This window comes from Schistocerca americana, chromosome 5, assembly GCF_021461395.2.
Source record: "Schistocerca americana isolate TAMUIC-IGC-003095 chromosome 5, iqSchAmer2.1, whole genome shotgun sequence".
NCBI classification, from domain to species: domain Eukaryota; kingdom Metazoa; phylum Arthropoda; class Insecta; order Orthoptera; family Acrididae; genus Schistocerca; species Schistocerca americana.
This window is the reverse complement of record NC_060123.1, coordinates 224,613,009-224,628,454: the sequence shown is the minus strand read 5'-3', so window position 1 is coordinate 224,628,454 and position 15,446 is coordinate 224,613,009. Positions and strand designations below refer to the sequence as shown.

The following is a 15,446-nucleotide window of genomic DNA, read 5'->3' as shown; positions in this document are numbered from 1 at the left end:
ATGGTCGACACACTCCTGTTTCCGCCTTTTGATAAGCTGGTGAATGCGGGCACTTTAAAGACTATGAGGTGCTCCAGGGAAAGGTGCCACATATGCCGCTGTAGAGCTCACCGATGCTCCTTAGTTGCCTCAGCAACTTCCGGCGACCACCAAGGGCCTGTCTTTCGTTGGGGGCACCCTAAAGAACGAGGGATCACGTTTTCCGCTGCAGTAACAAGTGTTGTAGTTACCTGATCAACCACCACATCAATGTTACCGTGTGGGGGTGATTCAACGGTGACAGCAGAGATGAAAGTTTCCCACTCAGCCTTGTTTAAAGACCATCTGGGCAGGCGTCTGAGGGCCTGATGCCGGGGCAGTGACAGGAAGATAGGGAAGTGGTCACTACCACACAGGTCGTCATGTGCTCTCCAGTGGATAGATGGGAGATGGCCAGGACTGCAAACCGAGAGATCAATGGCCGAATAAGAGGCAGAAGTCGAGTTGTGACAGTATGTTTTCGACATCTTTGCCTCGGCCAGTAAGAACTCTGCCACCCCACAATGAGCATTAAAATCTCCCAAAAGTAGTAAAGGTTTAGGGAGTTGGTCAATCAGTGCAGCCAATGCGTTCAGGGATACTGCACCATCTGGAGGAAGATATACATTGCAGACAGTTATTTCCTGCGTCGACCAAATCCTGACAGCTGTGGCTTCAAGAGGGGATTGAAGGGGCACATGTTCACTGCATACTGAGTTCAGGACATAAATGCAAACTCCACCTGACACACTATTATAGTTGCTACGTTTCCTGTAATATCCGTTATAGCCATGGTGGGCAAGGGTCCGCATTGCCGAGAACCAGGTTTCCTGGAGGGCAATGCAGAAAACAGGTATAAAGCTTAACAGTTGCTGTAGCTCAGGCAGGCGGTGGAAAAAACCGCCGCAATTCCACTGGAGGATGATGATATCGTGAGGCTGGGAAGTCATGAAGTGCGCAAGGAGGCAGTTTATGCCTCAAGGTCACCTGCTGCCTCTGACTGAGTATTTGTAGCCATGTCTATGGTGGACAAGGTATCAGTGAATCCAGATCCCCACGGGACGCTAAGATTCCTACTGCGTCCACAGATACAGAATTGATAGGAACTGGTGGTGTTGGGGCCACTAGAGGGTCCTGTTTCTTAGCAGACTACTACTTAGTTTGCTTGCTCTCTTGCTTCTCTTTAGGGGCTTACTGGGAAGATTTCTCCGAAGCAGGTTCAGGCACGGAGGAAGACCGTGAAGCTCTTCACCCAGCAGCTTTTGGCTCCTAGAGCCACTGGTGAGTGTCCATCATGGCATTAGTGGAGACCTTGGAAGAGACGGCTTCAAGGGACCCTTCTGCTCGAAAGGAGCTGGAGGAGGCTGTTGCTTCTCTGGCAGGGTGGAGGGGACAAATGTCCCCCTGCGTTTGGTGGGGCCTTGCTCCTGAAACAGGTGCTTTGGGAGCAACAGAGGAAGATTTTCCCTTACCACCACGGGGCAGATGTATTCTGGTGGCCTGGAGGGCCCACTGTTCATGGCACAGAGTGAGGAACCACTGGCACTTGGGATGGCGATGGTGATGTGGCTGCAGTGTATGTCGACGTCAACCGAATGGGGTGTAATCTTTCGTATTTACGTTTAGCCTCTGTGAAAGTCAACCGGTCCAGGGTCTTTTACTCCACGATTTTCCATTCCTTTTTGAGTACTGAAAAGTCTGGCGAGCTGAGGGAGTGGTGCTCTCCACAGTTCATGCAAGTTGCAGGCGGTGCACATGGAGTATCTGGGTGCAGTGGACGTCTGCAGTCTAGACATGTGGCAATGGAAGTCCAGCTGGAAGACATGTGCCTCAACTTCCAGCACTTAAAGCACCGCATAGGGGAGGGACGTATGGTTTAACGTCACAGTGGTAAACCATCACCTTGACCTTTTCAGGCAATAAATCACCCTCAAAGGCCAAGCTGAAGGCACCGGTAGCAACCTTGATGTCTTTGGGTCCCCTGTAAACGCGCCAGATGAAATGAACACCTCACCATTCTAAATTGGCGTGAAGCTCTTCATCAGTCTGCAAGAGGACATCACCATGGAAATTAACCCACTGGACCATGTTGAGGCTTTTAAGGGGAGTGACGGAAACAGGGATATCACCCAGCTTGTCACAGGTGATTAATGCTCGGGATTGGGCTGGGGATGCTGTCTGAATCAAGACTGCACCGTTTCACATCTTTGACAGTGCTGTTACTTCTCCAAACTTATCCTCAAGGTGTTCAATGAAAAATTGAGGCTTTCATCGGGAGAAAAAGAGTCCCCATCGATTCTGCTACCGACTAAAATCTGAGGTGAATATGGCTCACTCTGTTCTGTAGTTTTACGTTCTCCCATGGTGTAGTGAGGGAGGGAAATGATTTAGGGTCATACTTGTAGGCATTGTATTCTATCTTGCCCTTCTTAGAGACTGCTGATGTCATACGGTCACCAGCAATAGATGACTTAGTCCGCTTCATTGCAGGTCATCCACACTGATGCCACGCACTCCGATCAGGAGCTCTCCCCACGGGCACTATCCAGCCACAGCAAAGGCCAACTGGCATGATGGCCGTTGCCGTTAGTCCTGATGCCCCAGGAAGACAGGCATCTACTCCACGGCATAAGTGGGAAGTTTACAGCTCAGGCATCAGCAGTGCGATCCCTGTGTTGTCAGGGGGCTACCACAACGGACTGGCTACCATGCTGGATATTGGTTGCAGAGAAAACCAATATTGTCATGGGGGCAAAAGAGGACAGGAGACAAATAGTTGAATCGCAGGTGGAGATGCAAAGCCATGACAAGAGATTCCGGGGATCGAATCTAAGGGCACTCATGCACCACGTAAGGCGTCCTTCCCCATATGGCCTGTGCTTCTGTAAAATTTTGAAAGTAGCAGGTCAAACCGCAGAACGGGACCTGAACTCATAGGGTCAAGAAGTGAGAGAATCCTTTTAGTCGCCTCTTACGGCAGGCAGGAATACCTCGAGCCGATTCTAACCCCCGGACTCACAGGTAGGGAGGGAGGGGGGTGGGGGGGCAGTGATTGTGTCTCCATCCCACAAAGACTACTGAGCATTTAAGTACTTCAAGATTAGGAATGGTGAGGAGAGATGAGAAATCAATGTAGATAATACATTCTGAGACACTTAAACATCAGGAGGGAGATAAACATCACAAATGCTGAAATCCTGAGATGCCCTTATCTGAACAGCCAAAGCCTCCAAACCTGTATTAAGAGGCACAACTTCACTATATACAGAGTCCAGAACATACATGCACACTCCACCTGACACTGTATTACTGTTGGCACAATTCTTAGAATTTACTCAGTAGCCACAAATGGGAGGGGTCCAAATTGCTGAGAATCAAGTTTCTTAAAGGGCAATACAGAAAGCAGGGGAGGAGCTTAAGAGATGCCATAGCTCAGCCAGGTGGTAAAAAACCCCTACAATTCCACTGGAGAAGTCATGCTGTCAATATACTGTGAGGGTGTCAAGGGACCAAGGAGCAGGTTATGCCTCACAGTCACCTACTGTCACCAGTTGAGAGTTTATGGTATCAACACAGGTTCGGAAACACATTGTGCAATGAGATCTGGAGCCTTAAGGTCCACCGGGATCCCATCTCAGCCACAGAAGTGGAACATGTGGGATCTGGTGGCATAGGGGCCACCTGAATCTCCTTCATCCTGCAAGACTTAATTTTATCTTTCTTCTCCTTGGGGGTTTAGATGACTGGGAGGGCTTCTCTGAATTTGTTTCAGGGACTAAGGAAGATTGCAAAGCCCTGCAACCAGCAGCCTACGTCACTTTCAGCGGACTGGCAGAAACCTTGGAAGGGAGTGACACGAGGGACCATTCCCTGATATGAGAAGCCAGAGGAGGGTGATGCATCTCTGGCTGTGGGATGGAGATCAACATTCCCAGCAGGTGGGGAGCCACTGCTCATAAAGTAGGTGTGGTTAAAGCAACAGGAGGAGAGCCCCAACCATCAGGGCGGCAAGCATGGTCAAGCTGCCTTGAGGACCCGCTGTAGAAGGCATAATGGGTGAGAGTATTGTTGCCCTCTCTGATGATATCATAGCTGTAGCATACACCACTGTCATGGGGAGGATGTAGACACTTGTACTTTTTCTTGGCTTCTTGGCACATTAGTCTGTCCAGAGTCTTATATTCCTTTTTTTTCTCCCCTCTCCTCTCTCTGATAGACCGTGCATTCTGGTGAGCAGGGAGAATAGTGCTCCCTACAGTTGACACAAATGGGGAGTGGGGTACAAGGAACATTCACATGCAATGGCCATACACAATCTTGACAGACTGGGCTGGTAATAGAAAAATACAGACATGAATTTCATGCGTTAGAAGCACCACATGAGGGGAAGGGGGAAGAGGGATACAGTTTCACGTCTCATTGGTATTCCACAATCTTTACCTTTCCAGACAAAGAATTGCAATCAAAGGACAAGATGACAGGCCTATTAGCAACCCTATTGTGGTTTGACCCCCTATGGACATGACGAACAAAGTGTACACCCAGGCATTCCAAGTTAGCACATAGTTCATCAGACTGCTAGAGGAAATCACGATGGTAAATCCCCTGATCCATATTTAGATTATTGTGAGGCAAGGCCTGTGACTGTGCAGGGGATGCTGTTTTAATTAAAACTGACCCACTCTCCATTTTGAAGATGGCTGCAACTTCCCCAAACCTGTCCTCTATATTCTGTTTGTTTGTTTTAGGGCACAAAAACAACTAGTGTCATACGTACTAGTGTCAAAAATTGTAAAACACAAAGACAGGAGTTAAAATCAACTATAAGTCAATCCCAGTTGACGGAAGAGAAGACAGCTAAAAACAAGGCTGTGGAGAAAGGTCTATAAAACATGCCACAGAGAAATGGAGGTCCAGAACTAAAAATTAAATAGCCTTCGCCAACTGCTACGATGTATAAAAAGCAAAAATGCGTTCGACAGCCCATGAGACATTAACTAAGACGGCCAATAATCAGAATACAAACACAAACGGGAACGGAAACGGTTAAAAAATGGGCATTCCATCTGGAAATGGTTGACAGTAAAAAGTTGGGCACAATGTATACAAAGCGGTGGGGGAGCACCATGTAACAAATGGCAATGGCTATAAGGACAGTGCCCAATATGGAACCTAGTGAAAATGATCTCTTTGCAGCAAGCTGTTGGGAGAGCCTTAGTATCATGAAACTTATTCCCATGAAGGGAGGACCAACAGTGATGCCAAAGTGACACCACCTGCTGACAGATGCAACACAGAGATCATCGGAGGAAATGTAAGAACCAGCAGGTTGAGGTACAAGGACTGCAGCCGTGGCAGAAGCATCAGCAGTCTCGTTTCCTGTCAGACCAACGTGACTATGAAACCACATATACATCACCATGACTCCACCAAGAGTGAGCAAATGACAGCTGTCTTGGACACATTGCATTAAGGGATGGATGCCGTGGAGCGCACAGAGGCTCTGAAGGGTGGTGAGAGTCTGAGCCGATGACACCCTGTGTCACCGGATGTTCCGCATGGCCTGATAAAGGGAGAAGAGCTCTGCTGTAAATACTGAGCAGTGTTCCAGAAGCCAATACCGAAAAACGTCGGCACCAATGATGAAGGCACACCCAATACCATGGTCCGTCCAAGAGCTGTCAATGAATACAAAGGTACTACCACAAAGTACCATGCAAAGGTCGTGAAACTGAAGGCGATAGAGCGAAGCTGGAGTAGTGTCCCTAGGAAGCGAATGACGGCAAAGGTGAACAACACGGGCTACCACATGAAGCCAAGGTGATGAATGGTTCACACCCACCAGGAAAGTTGCAGAGAGTGTGAAGTTAAGCTGCTGGAGCAAGAGCCGAAAGCAAACTTTAGCAGGTAACAGAGAAGAGGGATGCGCCCCATACTGGCAATCAAAGGAATCATCAAAGAAGGAGGCGTAGAATGGGTGGCCACACATGGCAGACAAACAGCATGCATATCTGCTGACAAGAAAGTCACAGCGGTAGGACAGCAGTAGTTCGGCAGATTCTGCATACAGACTCTCAACCAGGCTGGTGTGGCCAAACGGATGTCACGATGGTGGATAGTATTGAGACACCACGAGGAGTACAGGCAGCATTGCAGCACTCACGATTTTGACAAGAGAAGGGTATTGCCCTGCAGATATGGAAGTTTCACATATTAATCGGCAAAACACTCTCGTCTTTGCGCATTATCTTTTGTCAAAATTTTGTTTTCATAGATCAAACCTTTTTTGAGGCATGAGGAATTAATGAATATTTCATTCTGTTTTTATTTCTTCAATGACTCGAGTTTGTGATGCAGTGCTTTACATACGTCCCATTTTCCTGAGACTGGAAACAGAGAGTGATGTTGTTCCAAGTTCAAAGAATAATTCAATGTATTACAGACTAAGAACAGCCGACCAGTTGCAAAGGATAAAGTAATCTTTACCTAGGTTTCAATAGATATAAATCTATCTTCTTCAGAAGACGGCCTGGGGACAATGAACATCGTAATATATATTAAGGTATGAAACTTGAGTCAAGAATAAAGTTTAACATATGTTAGGAAAATATTGTATTACAAGATGTGAGAAAGATTCTTGGTACTTACAGTATTATAACATGAAGTGATATGTCCTTATCGTTTAGGCAAACATCCGCATAGTTACATTAATCATATAAAATATAGCCCTGAAAACAGGGTTTGTCAAACAAATAAAATAGGTACATAGAAGTTGCAGAGCGCCTAAGCGACTGAGTAAAATCGGCCAGCGTAGTAGCACAGCGGCCACGGCAGGTGGCGCTCATGTCGCGAACTATGTGCCGATAGGCGTACTGAAGTAACATTTGAAACATCAATATTAAATGCGTTCTTAAATAGAGTGATAATAAATAAATTGGCAAGCATTTAACATTCCCGTTATGACATTGTGGGAGGTACAGGAACAATAACGTAGATACATACATCAAAAAGACAGGTGGCGCTTCCGCCGTGAGTTACATGCAGTGGTCTATATAGCCAAATATAAAGTTATATTACCATATTAGTGAAGCCCATAGAACGTATATAAGTCAAAACATCAAGAACAATCAGTAATGGCTTTTAAGAAAATTACGAGACCTGGTCTACAATCCAGTTACTACGTAATATAGAATAAGAGAAAATTATATGAGGGCCGCTGTAGTAGCAGCCGTACATCGTGAAAAGAACACATTATATAAACGGTAGTAAACTGGAAGATTTGAAAGTGCATTATAGCTTCCTGAGGAAATAGACTACTGAGGTTACTAGCATTAATGTTATATATTACACAGTACGGGTTTAAAGCCTTCGAAAAATTGTTTACAGGCAAGGTTCAACTGATCATTCAGAATATTGCCGTCTTTGAGCTCTAGATGTTTAAAAATAAATAGCTCTTCCCACAGATCTAGTCTCCGTCCTTTGACCTGTCTATGTAGGATAACCGTGTCTTCTAACTGTTTAGGCGTATGGCCGGTTATCAAGAGGTGTTCAGCAAAGGTAGAGTTGCGAATATTCGTTCCTTTTTTACCCAACAGATGTTCTTTATATCGTGTTTTCACAGCTCTGCCGGTTTGACCTGTAATAACTGCCCCTCTTATTATATTGGTCAAACCGTGTCTTCTAACTGTTTAGGCGTATGGCCGGTTATCAAGAGGTGTTCAGCAAAGGTAGAGTTGCGAATATTCGTTCCTTTTTTACCCAACAGATGTTCTTTATATCGTGTTTTCACAGCTCTGCCGGTTTGACCTGTAATAACTGCCCCTCTTATTATATTGGTCAAACCGTGTCTTCTAACTGTTTAGGCGTATGGCCGGTTATCAAGAGGTGTTCAGCAAAGGTAGAGTTGCGAATATTCGTTCCTTTTTTACCCAACAGATGTTCTTTATATCGTGTTTTCACAGCTCTGCCGGTTTGACCTGTAATAACTGCCCCTCTTATTATATTGGTCAAACCGGCAGAGCTGTGAAAACACGATATAAAGAACATCTGTTGGGTAAAAAGGAACGAATATTCGCAACTCTACCTTTGCTGAACACCTCTTGATAACCGGCCATACGCCTAAACAGTTAGAAGACACGGTTATCCTACATAGACAGGTCAAAGGACGGAGACTAGATCTGTGGGAAGAGCTATTTATTTTTAAACATCTAGAGCTCAAAGACGGCAATATTCTGAATGATCAGTTGAACCTTGCCTGTAAACAATTTTTCGAAGGCTTTAAACCCGTACTGTGTAATATATAACATTAATGCTAGTAACCTCAGTAGTCTATTTCCTCAGGAAGCTATAATGCACTTTCAAATCTTCCAGTTTACTACCGTTTATATAATGTGTTCTTTTCACGATGTACGGCTGCTACTACAGCGGCCCTCATATAATTTTCTCTTATTCTATATTACGTAGTAACTGGATTGTAGACCAGGTCTCGTAATTTTCTTAAAAGCCATTACTGATTGTTCTTGATGTTTTGACTTATATACGTTCTATGGGCTTCACTAATATGGTAATATAACTTTATATTTGGCTATATAGACCACTGCATGTAACTCACGGCGGAAGCGCCACCTGTCTTTTTGATGTATGTATCTACGTTATTGTTCCTATACCTCCCACAATGTCATAACGGGAATGTTAAATGCTTGCCAATTTATTTATTATCACTCTATTTAAGAACGCATTTAATATTGATGTTTCAAATGTTACTTCAGTACGCCTATCGGCACATAGTTCGCGACATGAGCGCCACCTGCCGTGGCCGCTGTGCTACTACGCTGGCCGATTTTACTCAGTCGCTTAGGCGCTCTGCAACTTCTATGTACCTATTTTATTTGTTTGACAAACCCTGTTTTCAGGGCTATATTTTATATGATTAATGTAACTATGCGGATGTTTGCCTAAACGATAAGGACATATCACTTCATGTTATAATACTGTAAGTACCAAGAATCTTTCTCACATCTTGTAATACAATATTTTCCTAACATATGTTAAACTTTATTCTTGACTCAAGTTTCATACCTTAATATATATTACGATGTTCATTGTCCCCAGGCCGTCTTCTGAAGAAGATAGATTTATATCTATTGAAACCTAGGTAAAGATTACTTTATCCTTTGCAACTGGTCAGCTGTTCTTAGTCTGATTTACGTGGAACCGTTGCTGTAGCGCAGCTATGTTTAAAGTACTCAATGTATTACCTACATTTAATATGCAGCAACATGTAACCTAACACGCACTTAACACAAATTCATACCAACACCTATTTTTCACTGCAAACTAAGAATTTCTTGCAGTAGTTTACCTATTATGAAAATATCACAGTAACTATGACCATTAACAAAATGATACACAGTTCATGATGAAGAATTAAGCTAAGATGTGTAAGAATTAAAGTTTATTACCAAATGGTTTTTTTTTTAAATTGTTTGAGAACGATTGCAGATCACCAGCTTGTTGTTCACGCAGTCAAGAGAGCTTGCCAAGTTCCGCACCAATTAGGCCTGTTATTGCACTGTGGTCACCTGCTGACACACCCAGCACATGCTGGCTACTATGCTTCCCTCCATCTGCTCTGCACTGAACTATTAAAGGTTACAACTTATTTTAAACATGCTACAAGTGAGCATACAGGGCACTTCAAAAAAGTTTGTAACACGAAACAACTATGTTTTCTGTTGACACTGATTGTTGCATGAAGTGCAGAAAGTTAATTACCTGTGCATGAATTAGCCCCACACAGCTGAAAAAATGTTGTCTGCAGTCTTCTGTTGTAATCAGAATAGATATTTTGGTATAAAACACAAATTTCTGGTTGTATAGAGAAAAGTGATGCAAACATTCATGTGATTAAATAGTTAGGCCTGTGAACAGGGATTCAAGCTGCTAAGTGATGTGGATAAAGTGACAAAAATTTGTTGAGTTCAGGAAGAGAGCAAAGACAAAGCCATCAAGGAACCCATCACCACTCACATCAAAGTACTAAAATGTGCTGATTTGTTACTAGAATATACAAAATATAATTTGTTTGACTGGACACATAATTGTTTACAGAAAATGAGAAGAATTGTAGGAAAGAAATGAATACAAAACAGAAAAACTTGGAGGATTTACCAAAATTGAACTGAAAGCACTTGATGCCCTGTGTTTCAAGTTTAATTTTGAAAATACATTGTCACCTTCTTATGACCATCATGTAAGAAACGCAGTGAGCTTTCACATATAACATTTAGCATACTTTGCAGAAACAGTAAGTAGCAGTTTCTGGTTAAAAACATATTTTTTGGACTGTCCATGTTTCTTTAGTTACCCATGCTGCCTCGCGTCCACATGAACCTGGGTAATTGAGAGCTTGCTGTATGTGTGGGCAATATGTATCTGGACTGACTATCTGCACACTGCACTAAAGCATATCTTAAAACCTACTGCAGTGAGGATAGGTGCTGATGTCACACACACTCAACATTATTCGGCATCTAATGTTTTTTAAACTAAGGTATGATGGCTTAGTATGAGGTGCCTGAACAGAGACCTTCAAGGGCAACCGGGGCCAATGAGATATACAGGCCCCGCAACAAATTTGTGATGTCACGCTATAGTTGGCTTGTCTGTCACGCTTTGTGAATGCTTGGCTCTATGCAGGGCCTATGGGAAACCAAAATGTAATTGAAAAGTTACCCACTAAAAGCCTTAGCTTAGTCGTGTATTATCGATAGATTGCATGCATTTAAACGCGCAGTCAAGAATTATTAAACTTGGCTGAAATAGTTACTCGCTTCCCTGCCAGAGGCAACTGCTGGCCCTATTAAAACAAACAGTGTCATATGCTATGACATACATGACAGGCCTGTCTTTCTCGTGGGCCTTGGGGATAACATGGCACTGTCATCACTGACAACAGCTCCTCGCATCACCTTCTGCCTAATAAGTCATCAGATGGCACACTGCTAAAGGCGTGAAACTGATTACTTCCTAAACCAGAGTAGCCTCTTCTCTATCCTGACACTGAGTAAACCTTGCTCCTATGTTTCAACAATGGAAAATTAAGAAAGTATATACACAATACAGCTCATACTTGTTTCCCATTTTCTATTTCCATGCATTTTTAATAATACAGTCAGAGGAAACTTAAGATCTAGTCTGAAGAGAAGGAAACTTGAGAACTGTATCAAGAAAGTAGTTACCTCTTCCAGATAATGTGCGAACTAGCATACAATATTATACAGAGTGATTATAATATAATTTTCAATTTCAAAACACTATACAAAATGAACCATTGCTCAGAACACATCAAATCTGAACAGAATATTGTCGAAGGATAGGGGAAACATTATGTGAATGGGGGAGGGGGGGGGAGAATTAAAAAAACAAAAAAAAAAAACAAAAAATGAAAATTTTACCACTAGATGGCGCTGCAAGCTTCAGAATACGCAAAATGAAATACATGGGATACAAGGCTGTTCCTCAGTTTGTGCCTGAAGTACTCGGCATGATTGTGTCAATGCAGTATGACATGCTGCTGGGAAAGCTTTTTACAAGAATAGTGACCGTGCATCAGTAGCTCAGTAGAAGTTCCGGATACTCAAGGGTATGAAAAAAGGCACTGGCCCAATGTCTGCCAAGCATCTGGAGAAAATGATTACAGAATTAAAAGAGACAGTTTCTTCTGAAGTGCAGTATGGCAGAGAGAGCAAAGAAATTGATCTGACATCAGTAGATGTGGCTGTGGTATTGTAGGAGAGGTCAAGTGTGGTGTGCAAACATGCAGTGCATGGGGAATTGTCCAAACTTTGCACATTCCTGTGAGCACGGTGCATGAAATTCTAAGAAGCATCCTGCATTGCTACCCAACACAAAATTATCCTGTTCAGGAGTTGGTTCACCCATCTGCCAGTACGACAAACATTTTCTCTAGAATTTCTCCTTTGTAAGGAAGTGGAAGATGAATGGCCATGGAACATTCTGTGAATAGACAAACTCCATTTGCATCCTTAGGACACGCAAGACAACAGCACATTATGGGAAACAGAAAGCCCGCTCGTACATAAACTGGTACCGCTTCACTCTGCACATACAGTGAAGCAGCTGCTGCAGAAGCATTATCAGCCGTCAATTCGCTACAGCCTAGCCATTCAGATCACCTGATCCCACTAAATCCATGTGACTTCTGGCTGTAGGATTATCTGAAAGATGCTGTGTTTAGCACTTCAATGACAAACATAATTGAAATGATGGCACACATTGTGAATGTGGCCCCTCAGTCACTCCGATCTGCTGCACATCTGTTTCTCGATTTCAACTTGTGGCAGAAAATGGTGAAAAACATACTGAACATGTCTTGCATCAGTCTCACGACAATTAAAAACTGAAAACCCATTTATGTTATGATGCTTACAGCACTCTCTAGTGGTAGTTTTTTTAAAGCAGTTTGAAACTGGAACTTCAATTATAATCACCATGTATTTGTGATAAAGCTGTGTTCCTGCTAGCAGGAAATTGAAAGCAAACAGATACAGAAAAGAGCGCCAGTAACGATTACTGTGCTTCCATATTGTTTTTTTGGGAAGTAAGTGCAGTAAGAGACTGATCCATACTACAGCTTATTATTTTACATTAGCCACATTCCATGGATCCCGCAGAAAAAGGCTTCTCTGATGTGAGAAGAAGTCAAAGCAATATATTTAAGGTAACTGCAATACAGTGAAATGACTTATCAAAAACTATTGTGTTACAATGCTAATTGTAATTAAAAAAAAAAAAATAACCTGAAATATTAATGTCCTCACAAGAGGGGGTGCTTCCCATCCTGGAGTCCCAATTCCTCTCTCATCTTCGAAAAAGGAACTAATAGTTTCAATTGGCCAGCAATTTCTTCTCATGTATAAAACATTCTGTTTCCCTACCTCACATTTGAGTAAACCTTCAAGCTTTTGATAAAATCATCTATTATCATCACGAGCAAATAACTGTGGCTGCACCTGTAGTAACCTTTCATAGCCCATGGTTGGTTGGCATACTTCTTCATTACCTCATGCTACCAGTGATCATGTCCAATTTGCACAGGTGGAATCTTGGAATTTACAGAAACATAAATAACTCAGTACATTTCAGACTTCACTGTGTTGAAAACTCCCTCCCACGCAGAATGAAGATTTTAGATGCACTCCTGGATCAAACTGTGCTTCCATATTCAAATTTCTACTGCTTATTTAATAACAGAATTCCAGTACATAGAACTGAGGAACAAGATTTTAGTTTCATCAAATGTTATTCTCTGTGTATTTGTGAGACTGATCAGTAACTGCTGATTTCTCAAGTACTCAATTTTTAATGTGGCAATGGTATTCTGCACAGCAGTTGGCAATTGTGAATGGACTGACCAATATAGTTACAACTACACACACACGGTATCTTGGAAGTTCCAGTTACCTTTAGACAGAATGTTTCCTTATTGGGGTGCAGCATTTTCTTTATCATCTTAGGCAGTTCAAAAATAGGCCTTATGCCTCCTCCTCCCAAGACCCAACATATTTTCTAGACACTGCACCAACAGAAGGATAAAGCACAATAGGCATATCATGTGAATGTTCAAGATTTTCAGGTTTTCATTTCTTGGGCAGTAACCGTTTATACATCTAACAAACCAGTGACATCAGGAACAAGCGATTTACATCATAACCAACACGGCAACTACAACTTGATATTGGTGGCAATTTTCTCAAACCGGCTAAACTACTATAGATCACTGTCACCGCAACCAGGTTTCCTGTTCTCATATTTGTGATACACACCAAAATATGATATTCAGCAGCCATAAACATCACATCACTGGTGAAAGCCGACAAATAGTATCACATTCTTCTTGACCCAATGAACAGAATGATGTAAAATGAAACACAAAGAACAAATAAAGAGAATTTGGATTGACAATAAAAATGATAAATCAATTCAAATGCACCCCACTGCTGGGCACAACGAATGACCATCTGGTACTTATGTTCACAAAGATTATCACATAGGCTAAACACTTACACAAAACAAGATAGCTTCTTATTTATTCAGATTCAAGACGACTTTTCTTCGTAGTCGCATTTGTATTTATGAAGTAAAATAACATTTATTTATTAAAATTGACGGATTATACAAATTTACATAGACAGTTAAATGGTAGTACAAATTGCTTCCCAAATTACATAATATGCTGACAATTTTTAAATCCTTACATACCTGACGAGTTACTGCAATTTCTTCATACTGTTCATAACCAATAGGGCTGCTTTTGCTATCACGGTTGTCAAAAATGACGGACACACTAGCTTTCGAGACACCAGCTTGGCCATTTTTATAAACAAGTTCTTGAAGTGAAGTGGCGCGCACCTACACAAGAAAAACACAAGATTATTCGTTACGGTTTAGAACTGCATAACACTCAGGATCATAAATTCTGGGATAACATTAAATAAAAGTTGTTAACATGCAGCTGCGTACTCCACTACATGGAAACACTATGGAAGTGAGTTATTGCCTGTAACAACTTTTCGATAATGCCTGATTTTGTTTTTTATATTATTCCGAACTGCAGAACATTCATAGGTACATAAATATACTAAGAAAGTACTCAGCTATCAGCTCCAAACGTCAAAATGGGCAAATTAGAGCATCACGCAAGTGCAAAACGAATGAATGACGGCAATACTTACGTTAGTTAAATTAGAAATGCCAAGAACAAAACAAATGGCATCAAGTATGTTGGATTTTCCACTTCCATTGAGTCCGGTAATCGCGTTAAACAAAGGATCAAAACCATGTATTTCTGTTCTTTTCCCATAGGACTTGAAACCATCCAGAATTATTGACTTAACGTACATTATGGCTACAGAATGATACACAACACACCACTATTTACACTATTTCTTTCAAAAAAACAGACAGTTAACAACCTTAGCGCCAAAACCTTATTTCATATTCATAGTGACACCAAAGATCACCAAAGCACCTTTCAGCTTGTGTTTACAACCTGGTGGCGCGAATATGGCGCGAACGTACGAAATCGATAATCGAGAGGCAGTGGCCAGAGTTACTAAACACCGCAGACAATGTGTGTCTGTGCCAAAAATCATGGAGTGAATTTCATGGAGGTAACAATAAATGTTTTATACCTACACGGTTCACTGCTGGCAAATGGAAATGCTGGAAGTTTATCAGTCCGTTGTCTCGCTTTCGTATTGTGTGATTTTTAGTCCCCCATGGTTGTTTTCGTTACGTATTTAACAGAGGCTCGTTTCACCACATTGTGCTTGTATGTATTGCACTCTTTGAATTGCACTGTGAATATGTTACTCTTACGTATGTCCACACGATTCCTGTTTCCT

General features: G+C 42.3%; 1 protein-coding gene across 1 annotated transcript in view; it reads right to left on the bottom strand.

Moving 5' to 3' along the window:
• The window catches only part of LOC124615690 (structural maintenance of chromosomes protein 2), a 174,315-nt gene extending 159,226 nt beyond the window's left edge, over nt 1-15,089 (bottom strand). Inside the window, exons 1-2 of the mRNA XM_047143723.1 lie at nt 14,775-15,089; nt 14,302-14,451 (exon numbers count right to left, since the gene is read on the bottom strand). Of these exons, the coding sequence (XP_046999679.1) occupies nt 14,302-14,451; nt 14,775-14,942 (318 nt within the window). The 5' untranslated portion in view covers nt 14,943-15,089. The remainder of the gene's footprint in view (nt 1-14,301; nt 14,452-14,774) is intronic.
• Between the last annotated feature and the right edge of the window lie 357 nt (nt 15,090-15,446).